The sequence below is a fragment of the Haplochromis burtoni genome, unplaced genomic scaffold (assembly GCF_018398535.1).
Source record: "Haplochromis burtoni strain Fernald_Lab_line unplaced genomic scaffold, NCSU_Asbu1 Contig_52, whole genome shotgun sequence".
NCBI lineage: Eukaryota > Metazoa > Chordata > Actinopteri > Cichliformes > Cichlidae > Haplochromis > Haplochromis burtoni.
In genome coordinates this window covers 982,453-992,546 of record NW_024582413.1, presented here as the reverse complement: position 1 = coordinate 992,546, position 10,094 = coordinate 982,453, and the positions used below count along the sequence as shown (strand labels likewise).

General features: G+C 41.5%; 1 protein-coding gene across 7 annotated transcripts; it reads left to right on the top strand.

The window, feature by feature from the left end:
* Window positions 1-795: 795 nt before the first annotated feature.
* Window positions 796-9,341, top strand: ubtf (upstream binding transcription factor). Of its 7 annotated transcripts, none has more exons than XM_005921855.3 (21): window positions 796-1,634; window positions 4,048-4,106; window positions 4,448-4,620; window positions 4,715-4,798; window positions 4,901-5,056; window positions 5,158-5,222; window positions 5,322-5,448; window positions 5,528-5,638; window positions 5,730-5,863; window positions 5,975-6,116; window positions 6,227-6,268; window positions 6,350-6,460; window positions 6,833-6,988; window positions 7,109-7,255; window positions 7,453-7,563; window positions 7,649-7,737; window positions 7,832-8,021; window positions 8,111-8,158; window positions 8,265-8,318; window positions 8,435-8,551; window positions 8,648-9,341. In XM_005921855.3, exons 2-21 carry the CDS (start codon window positions 4,070-4,072, stop codon window positions 8,771-8,773), a joined length of 2,220 nt encoding a protein of 739 aa, XP_005921917.1. In that variant the 5' UTR covers window positions 796-1,634; window positions 4,048-4,069; the 3' UTR covers window positions 8,774-9,341. The 7 variants fall into 7 exon arrangements, with proteins under 7 accessions (XP_005921917.1, XP_042076547.1, XP_042076548.1 ...); XM_042220613.1 differs by lacking the exon at window positions 796-1,634 and adding an exon at window positions 1,646-1,884; XM_042220614.1 differs by lacking the exon at window positions 796-1,634 and adding an exon at window positions 1,907-2,293 and having other exon boundaries at window positions 8,651-9,341.
* The last annotated feature ends 753 nt before the right edge of the window (window positions 9,342-10,094 follow it).

Sequence of the window (10,094 nt, the reverse complement as noted above, 5' to 3'; positions counted from 1 at the left end):
AAGACTAAAAAGATGGCTAAGGTCCACCAGGAGAGACTGGACAGTATAGATGTAAAACAAATATGCCAGCAGTTTATCTCAGTTAACGAGAGGAGAAGCCATGTGTTTGGCTCCTTCACGTAGTCCACATTGAGTTGTTGTGTGGGGCACCAGTAGTCCATGTCTGTTGCTGTAACAGTAGTTCATGTTTAGAATTAAAAAAATCCCAGCTCACTGATTTGATAGGGGCAATATTGTGCCTAAAATGTTGCATAATTTTGCTGAGAGATCTTTTGTGGTAATCTTAGATGAGTAGTTTTATGGACAAAAACCACCAGGTCATTCAGTGTTCCCTTAGTGCTAATGTGTTAGAGATGTTGGTGTACTACAACTGAACTAATGTTGTTAAGTCCTTAAAGTCATATTCTTTTATTGTCATGACTGTATTTGAAGCTATTTTTATGTTTGTATGATACCTGATTTATATGGAATATGGCTGAAGTAAACTAAAGCCTAAAATACTTAGTCATTTGTTTAATAGTAATTTAGTATTATATTATTCACATATAAAACTATGAACTGTAATTTTAAATGGTTTAAAAGCATGCAGAATAGCATATGTAGGCAAGTATATTTCTCCTTTTTTTAAATCAAGAAGCAAAGACAAAAAGGAAAAAAGAAACAGGGTAGGGTTCAGTGGTTGAATCATCCGTCCCCACCAATGCCAAAACCAAATCTACGCCCTTGGTTCTGAGTCTTACATTTTTAAAAACTTTCATTACACACTGCTAAGTCCCCTGCCTCTTTACAATGAGTTTTGTTTGTTTTCTATAGGTAAATGTGACATTTCGTAAAGTTAAGATCAGCTCTATGTGACTTATTCATTCAAGCATGTCTTCATTTGTCTGAACATGCAAAGATACCCATTTTTCCTACACCATGGGAACGCAACACGGTTTAACAAGGCCGAGGGCCTGAAAGTCATTTGTTTTCCCTGAATCGGACTGCCTGGATTGGATGGCCGGGGGTTCCGCCCACAAACACACAAGGTGGAGTTGAAAAGCAAAACATGCTGTACCAAAATGAAGCTGTCAAACAGCCGCTTACAATATACAAAAAAGAGGTTAGGAGCAGCGAGAAACAGCGCGGTTTCTGCTTTATAGACCACTTTAATATTTATATTTTAAGTGGAAATCTGGCATTTCTAAGTAAAATTTGTGAAGTTTCGGTTTTAAGTTGATATAAAAAAAATCTGAGGGAAAAACGTGAGTTGATTGAGTTGCATGAATTTTACAATCACCTGTAAAACGTTGGCTTTCATTGCACTCTCGGTGACCCGATAAAGTATTCGGTGGGTTCAAACTTCGCTGCAGATGTGACGGGGTCGGCCTGCGGGGGTAAAAATAATCGCCCTCGGTTGTATTCAAACTGAGAGATCGGAAAAAATGTGGAGGTCTCGGCGTAGCGAAATGGTTGGATGGAGAGAGAAGAGCTGCTGCGCGCTGAGTGGAGGGAGACGGCGAGTGAGATGGAGGCGGGGGGGAAGGACCATCTCTGCGGGGACTGGAGCCCAGGACCGACGGCGCAGTGCTGGCTATCGTTCAACCCTCCCCTTCTTCCTCCACAGCGACACCGAGGCTCACGCTGAGAGACAGGTAAGCCAACACAACAGCCGATCGGTTTCAATATACAATGCGCGTACGTGATAAACAAACCGCGAAAAAGCCACCAAAACGCGATAAATATACATTTAATGCATGTTTTTGTTTTCTCGTAAAGCGCCTCGGTCGGCAGCTTCTTTGTAGTAGCGAAATAAACCGACGGTGGTAGGGTACAGACGACGGCCGCCATACCCGAATTTCTTGTCCCAAACAGCGGGGAAGGAACTGGATGTAAGACCCCGGGGTAAACGTGATAAATTTATTTTCAAAATAACACGAAAAAGGACTAGTTTGAGCTAACCCCTTCATCGAAACTCGCCTGCTTCTGCTATACAGGGAGTATTTGCGTAGGAGAATAAACGGTGGTTTCCGCGCCGAGACCTCCATGCGGCTGTTGGCGGAACAGCCAGCCGCCTCTCTCGGTTAGCCATCAGGGATCTCAGTTTAATATCTCACCGTGCAGAGACTCGCCCTCTCTCTCCCCCTCTCTCTCACTGGCTAGCCCAGAACCTCCGACGACCGAGCTCGGAGAACCCGCCTTCTTGCCCTCGCTTAAACGCTTTTGGATCGAGGGAAGGGAGTCTGCGACGCCCTGGTTTTAGTTTTAAGCTCCGTTTCTCTGTGTTTGCAGTGCGCCATTGGACCTTGTCACGGTAGGTTTCCTTGTAGAGCAGAGCTGAAGCATGGCGGACCTGGAGCTGTTTGTCGCGCCAGAGAAGCTACTCAGCCGCGGTTTGTTAACATGTTTCCTCGGAGCTTTAGCTAACCATTTTAGATGCCGTTTAATGCTACAATACTGCAACCAGAACTGTAAGCAGCTACGGTTAAAACTGAATCGTGGTTTAAAAAAAAAAATCAGTTTGACGCGATAACATTTGCCCGTAAAAAAACATTTTCCGTTTTCTTCTTTCTTCCTGAGCCTCCGCAAGACTTTCCAGCCACCACGATATTTACGGGCATTTCTACAATTTGTTACTAATCCATCTACGCTGTCCACCATTTAAATTAGCTGCTTTTTTTTTAATTAAAGGCAGCTAAATAAAAACCGTTACGTGATTTAGATGATTGGTTGTAAACAGCAGCTAATGTTAATGTGGTCCAGGTCTACTGTGCAGGACACGAAATTGTTCTTAGATGCCAAAAAGCCCAAAGCCTTGTATTAAATAACCTTTAAAAAGGCATAGCTAATAATATTTAAAAGAAAATGTCCCAATTTTAGCCGCATTCGGTGTGTCAAATCGTCCTTGCTCGTGTAATGCCTCAACACTCAAATTTATATCACGCATATTGTCATAATAATTAAATTTAAGGTAGATTTTATGTTTCAAGAGTTTCTTATATACAATGTGGAGGTTATTTAGTTACATAAATGGTGAAATCGATCGTTTAAATGTAGCTAGGTCACACGGTTGACACCACATTGAGCTGGGGCCATCAAGGACAAGATGAACAACGAGCAGCCGCCATCATTGGAACACAGCTCGGTTACGCCTCGCTGAAGAATGCTCTGGATTTTGCTAGCAAATCCCACTCTGAAACGCCTGAAACGTGAATAAAAACGGCCTGCAGATAACCTTAAAACACATTTATTTACTGTAAACGAATGTTATTTTCGATTTCATCGCTCCGGTCTCAGTTAACACTACGAGGAGAAGATTATAGGTTTTGCGTGGCGGAGCTAGATCAGCGCCCAACGGTGATGAGGCGCCTCTGTCGAGTGGCGCATTTGGCTGCAGTGCTTCCAAGCTACCATTCCCCTTTCTCGGAGACCGAAAGCAGATCCCTCGTCCGTGGTCAGCTGGTCGCCTACAGCTGCCCGTCCGTCCACGTCCATTCGCTTCCTCCTTCCGTGGATCCTCCCCAACCTCAGCTCCGACAGAAAATCCTCCATTACTGAGCGGACCAGGCGAGAAAATGGTCGCTCCTGTGTGTCCACGATACTTTTGTTGTGGAATAAGGACAGTACTAATACGCCAAATTCCGGTTGGCAAAATTTGCTCGACGGAGACTCCTGTTGTCGTAGCTAGATGTGCTAGTTGAAGCCCTCCGCAGTGTTATTTGAGATTTGAAGCCGTCACAAGCAATAGCCTATGTCTCACCATGTAGCGTAAACGTTTAAGGGGCGGTGTAATGAACATAAACCATTATGTCGAGCCAAATTTAAATTTAACGACTTTGACTCGTCATTATTACTTTTATATGAAGAATTAGCCACATTAATTGGTAATTAAGCCCATTTATACAAATAAAACAAAATAACATTATTTACTATTTTTAAAGATCACGAACTGGTTAAAGGTAATATACACGAATGTGTATATTATAAACTGCTGATTGGTTCTTGATTGAAGTCGATATATAAAAGATATGCTTTTAAATAATCTTGTGGGATTTTTTTTTCTCGCAGATCCAAGACAGAATATCCGCAAATGAATGGAGAAATGGAGGCAACGACACAAGACCAAGGTGGGTTTTTTGCTAAATCAAGTTTTTCTGAACAGAGTTGATATGTAGATTAATCATGGCAAGGCAGCACTTTACATAACCTTGTATATTAAGACCTTAGTATTAAACTTGATTAATGTACTAGTTCTTCTAAGAATCACAGCAATTAAAACTGAATGTTTGATTCCGATTAGATTAGAATATATGGTTTACCAATAGTAAGAATAGAATAGTAATTTTTTTTTTCTTGTCAGAATACACAAAAGGATGTATAATTTGAAGACATTTTGGGCAGATCTGTGTTTTTTCCTTTGTGATTTTTATGTCTTTTTTTCTCTCTCTCTCTTTTAACATTTTCACAGTATGGGCGCAGGATGACCTTTTAAGACTGCTGGAGGCCATGAAAGTGGCTCTTCCACAGAAAGACCTGACTAAATACAAAACATCAGAGTCCCACCTGGACTGGCAGAAAGTTGCTTTCAATTCCTACACAGCTGAGATGTGCAAGCAGAAATGGCAGGAGGTGTCGAAAGAGGTGAGTTGATTTGTATAGATTTTTCTCCAAGTCAGATTGTTCTGTTAAGTCAAGTCTTCTGAGTTTCTCCGTTTTGTTTTTCTGCCAAACGCAGATTCGTAAATTCAGGACCCTGACAGAATTGATAGTTGATGCTCAAGACTACATAAAGAACCCATACAAGGGCAAGAAAATAAAGGTGAATTCAAGTCAACATTCACATGATTTTATGGCCTACCAGTTGTGTTAGTGGAGTTCAAGGCTTAAGTAATTCCGTCCCCTTTCCCTCCCACAAATGCAGAAACACCCAGATTTCCCCAAGAAGCCTTTGACTCCATACTTCCGTTTCTTTATGGAGAAGAGGGCCAAGTATGCAAAGCTGCACCCTGAGATGAGCAACCTGGACCTCACTAAAATCCTATCTAAGAAGTATCGGGAGCTGCCTGATAAAAAGAAGGTCAGTCAAAGACGAACACCACTGTTTTGACCATCATGTTCTTTTGTTTTTTTTCCTAAAAAATATCCTTGGAAAAATAACGTTTATTTTCATAACTACAGAAAAAATATGTTGACGACTTCTTACGAGATAAGGAAACATTTGTTCAAAGTATGATGAAGTTCAGGTGAGATGATTTACTGCTTTATTTTTTTAAACTAGTCATAACACATAAGCCTAAAATGCATAATACCTGTTTAATACGTTTTTTATGATGCCTAAACAGGGAAGAGCATCCAGACCTGGTGGAGAGCATGGCCAAAAAAGGCTCAAATGTACCAGAAAAGCCCAAGACGCCCCAACAGTTGTGGTACAACCACGAAAAGAAGGCCTTCCTCAAGCTGCACCCTGATGTGAGTTTAGCTGCGCAACAAACAGAATGCAACTTTTAGCCGCTTTCAGAGATTTTAACTTTTTCTGTGTCTCACCCAGGCGACCACCAAAGACATCAAAGATAGTCTTGGCAAACAGTGGACGCAGCTTTCTGACAAAAAGAGGCTCAAATGGATCACCAAGTCGCTGGAACAGCAGAAGCAGTATGAGGTGAGACAAGAATCAGTGTGTGGTTGCCTTAGATGACAAAAGATGACAAAAGAAAATCATTTTTAACTGAGGATTTTTTGCGATCTTCCAGGAGACGATGCGTGAATACATCCAACAGCATCCGGAGTTAAATATGACTCAGGAAGACATCGTAAAGTCCACCCTGACCAAGGCAGAGAGGCACCTGAAGGACAAATCTGACGGCCGTCCTGACAAACCTCCTCCGTGAGTCACGGCTACAAATACTCTCCTGATACATCTGAGGGAGGGGATTTTTGTAGGTCACTGCCCTTGCGAGATATTTGGTTTTAACATGTGGTGTTTGAATGCTTTCAGAAACGGTTACTCGATGTTCTGTGCGGAGCTAATGTCGAGCATGAAGGACGTTCCCAGCACAGAGCGTATGGTGATGTGTAGTCAGCGGTGGAAGCTGCTAAAGCAGGGTGAAAAGGACGCCTACCAAAAACGCTGCGAACAGGTGACTTGAGAATCATGAATAACTGAGAGGAAAAAGTCAATAAATAAAGCAAGTTTATCTAAATTGTCACATTTTTTTTTTTTTTTTTTTTTTGTCTTTTTTTCTTTCAGAGGAAAAAAGAGTATGAAATTGAGATGAACAGATTTCTCAGTGTAAGTCTCAAACATTGTTTACATGTTTTGTTTTTACTGGAAGTGTTTCTTATGTGTGGTTTATTTGCTGTGCATCTGTAGAGTATATCAGAGGAGGAGCAGCAGCGGGTCTTGGGTGAGGCGAAGACTGGTTTTAAGAAAAGCACTGGAGCCAATAGTCCCGCATCTAAAAAGAAAAACTCTAAAGCAAACGTATGTCCCAGAATACAGCAACTTTTTATGTATTTGATAATGATGCAGTCATTTAAGAAAAACACAACTTGTCAGTGTAGCAATGCAATGTGTCCTCGAGTCAGATTTTGTTCCGTGTTATTTTCTGATATATAGTGTAGCTGTTTACATGTTCACCTAACACGCAAAGGTATAAAGGCAAGGAAAATATATTTGTGCGAAACTGTTGAGAGCCAATCGGTCTGTTTTTCAGAGGTACAGAAAGAGAAAACTGCAGCGTAATACAATAACATTTTAATAAGAATTTTAAATTCAGGTGTGCTTTACAGTTAGATTTCTATTTACATAGATGCTTTCATGTATTATTCTGATATTCTCACGTGGAACTTGCAGGCAAATCCAGAAAAACCCAAAAGACCCATTTCAGCCATGTTCATATTTGCTGAGGAGAAACGTCCCAAACTGCAGCAGGAGCGGCCAGACCTCGCTGACAGTGAGATCACAAGACTTCTTGCTCGCATGTGGAACGAGCTGCCAGATAAGAAGAAGGTAACGTGTTAGTTTATGGAACAGAAATGCCGAATCGGTAGACTTTCAAGGTCAAAGGTTATTCTGAAATTGGGATTTTTCAATTATTTCGTGATGTGCTGGATTTCTCTAATGATTTAGGAGAAGTTTAAGCGCTTAGAATCGGTGTTGAAGGCAGAATCGGAGAAGAAGGAAAAAGAGGACCGCAGTCGACTCCCAGATCCGCCCAAAAATGCACAAGACATCTGGCAGCAGAGTGTTATAGGCGACTACCTGGCCAGATTTAAGGTATCCACAAACTAGCTGTTGTATTTTAGCCCACATTATTCAGTATAATAGCAAATCTTTTTGTGAATAGAAATTTACTTAATAATCATGCTGATGTTAACAATGAGCTACAGATGTGTAATGCTGTTGATGACAGAGTGCTGGAAACACAGATAACATACCCGGGAATGGATTTAATGCCTGTATGTGGTTTGCAGAACGACCGGCCAAAGGCACAGAAAGCAATGGAAGGAACCTGGAGCACCATGGAGAAAAAAGAGAAGATTATGTGGATCAAAAAGGCAGCAGAAGACCAGAAAAGATATGAGGTTAGGACACAGTCTCAATAAAATCTCCTGTTTCTCTATATGAAACCAGTGAGAGCTAAATGTTGATTTTACCTGTCCTCAACAGAGAGAAGTAAGTGAGATGCGCTCGCCTGCTGCTGCCATTGCCTCAGGGAAGAAGATGAAATTTGAGGGTGAACCCAAGAAACCGCCATCGTAAGTTTGCGACATTCAGCTCATCTGTGCTGCCTGATTTAGCCGATTCGAAGGCCTGACTTCTTTTTTTTTTCTCCTTTTACTTTGACTCTAGAAATGGATATCAGAAGTTCTCTCAGGAGATGCTGTCCAATGGAGAGCTGAATCATCTCCCAATGAAAGAGCGGATGGCTGAGATTGGCAGCCGCTGGCAGAGGTTACCACTGAAGGAAAAGGACCGCTACAAGAAGATTGCTGAGGAGAAGCAAAGGCAGTACAAAGTCCAACTGGAACAGTGGCTCGCTGTAAGAAGAATTTAATGGATGGGGGTGGGGGGGAGGGAGGCAAGATGTTTTTGAGACATTTGGAAAAATCTATTTCCGTCTTTCCACAGAGTTTGTCTTCGCAAGAGAGAAACACTTACAAAGAATATAATTCACAAGTAAGGAATGTTTTTGATTTGTAACAGCTAGCATTTACAAACAGCTGAAATTGCAATATCTGTTTTTGATATATTTTAATGATCTATTATTTCGCAAATCATTCAGAAAAGAAGAACTACAGCAAAACCAGGAGGCCCCAAGGCAAAGGCCAAGAAATCTGTGAGTACAGACTTATTTCTTTGTTTGCTGTCTTGGAGCTGAGTTGAGCAGAAACTTTAATTTTTTATAGTCATGTTATTAGCATTATCTGAAAGGGGGGGGATCACTTGTTGCAGGATACGGAGGAGGACGAGGATGATGACGACGATGAGGAGGATGACGACGACGATGAGCAGGAGAAAGCTTCCAGTGAAGGCGACTCTTCCAGTGAGGACGATGAGGATGATGATGACGTGAGTGTTTTCTCTGCTCAGATACATGAGATAGTTGCAACCAGTGGTTTTGAGTTTTTGCTGAAAATGCGTGTATATATTTCTTTTTGTTTAAAGAAGGAGGAGGACGACGACGATGAAGACGACGAAGAGGACGACGAAGCAGACGACAAGGAGAACAAGTCGGAGGACAGCAGCAGTGAGTCGAACTCACAGGGGTCGTCAGACTCTGATTCAGACTGAAACGCGCCATCACTGACAAACTGAGCAGCGCTGAGCTGAGCCAAGAGTCCAGGGAGCTCTGCCACTGTGCCAACCCTGCTCTCCTCCCACCACCAGAGGGAGCCCCTGCATTGCCTCATCCATTTCACACTCACCCACTTTATGTTGCTGCGCTGGCGATCTGTACAGAAGGAGAGACCCTGCCCCTATCTGGAAATCAGTTCAATTCCATCCCCAGCGCAGTAGTCATCTCACAGCACGGGCCACTGACAGTATGCCAAAAACAGCATCCCACTGGTTTGGTGATGTCATGAACATTTCTGCACTGGTTTCAATCTTGACTTGCAGCTTCAGTGGTTTAAGGTTAGAGTTTTAATGTGTTGGGTAATTGATTACCCGTTCAGTCTTTTATTTTTGTTATTCCGATGATTAGTTAAGGACAGGTGGCTTGAGTTGTGAACAGGCTGAGCCAAAGAACACAGTACGGTGGATCACCTGAAGGTGGGCAGGGGGGAGGGTATGCGGGGTACTGGAAAATTGCACTCTACAAAAAATTTTCGTTTAATCTTTTTTTTTTTTTTTTTTTTTTTTTTCACAACATTGTTGTGTTGTCCTCGACTTACGATGTAGATTTTATGATTTGGTTCTTAAAGAGGTGGTATTTTTTTCAGGAAAAACAAAAAAAAAAATCAAGCCATTATGAATGTCTTTCTTTTTTTTTGTCGCTGGAAAATTTGAGAGTTTGTTACATACCCATGTTTTTTCATTTGAAATTTACACTGCCTATAAAGTATTCAATCCTTGGATTTTTCATGTTTTATTGCTTTTCAACATTACAAAGATTCAATTGGACCTTTTCACACACATCGGGATGTAAGGAGGCATAGCAACATTTATTGGACTTTAAAAGACTGCATCTTTTGGGGTGTGTTGTAAAGCTTTTCAACACAGAACTGACATCGACTTCATCTAAGCCTTGGCGTGATGGAATATTCCCTCAGCTAGATTCTATCTAGATTAAACACGAATCTAAAACAGAAGACTGTGATTGCATGCTGGTGCTTTTCATGTCTACCTAGCTGTTTGGGCTTCCAGATTTAGAACGTAGTGTCAAACTGTGTAAACAGTTTAGTTTTATATTGGGACTTAATTTAGATTGGTTTATAGGGATTGTTTTAACTTGGCCGTAAAAGAGTTATAAAGCCGGATTAGCCGTTATGGTTCCAGTATAAAACATAAAGGTCCAATGGGGGTTGAATACTTTCCAGGACATTGCACATTGCCATGTGTCTGTCACTGAAAAATCTCATTTATCCAAACTGACTTGTTGTAGTCGATCAGT

What these genes read in the sequence shown, in the direction of transcription:
- ubtf (XM_005921855.3), top strand. Translation starts at nt 4,070, where the DNA reads ATGAATGGAGAAATGGAGGCAACGACACAAGACCAAG. An exon ending in GGCAGGAGGTGTCGAAAGAG is followed by an intron (nt 4,621 to 4,714) that starts GTGAGTTGATTT and finishes TGCCAAACGCAG; the next exon opens with ATTCGTAAATTCAGGACCCT. An exon ending in TCCTCAAGCTGCACCCTGAT is followed by an intron (nt 5,449 to 5,527) that starts GTGAGTTTAGCT and finishes TGTCTCACCCAG; the next exon opens with GCGACCACCAAAGACATCAA.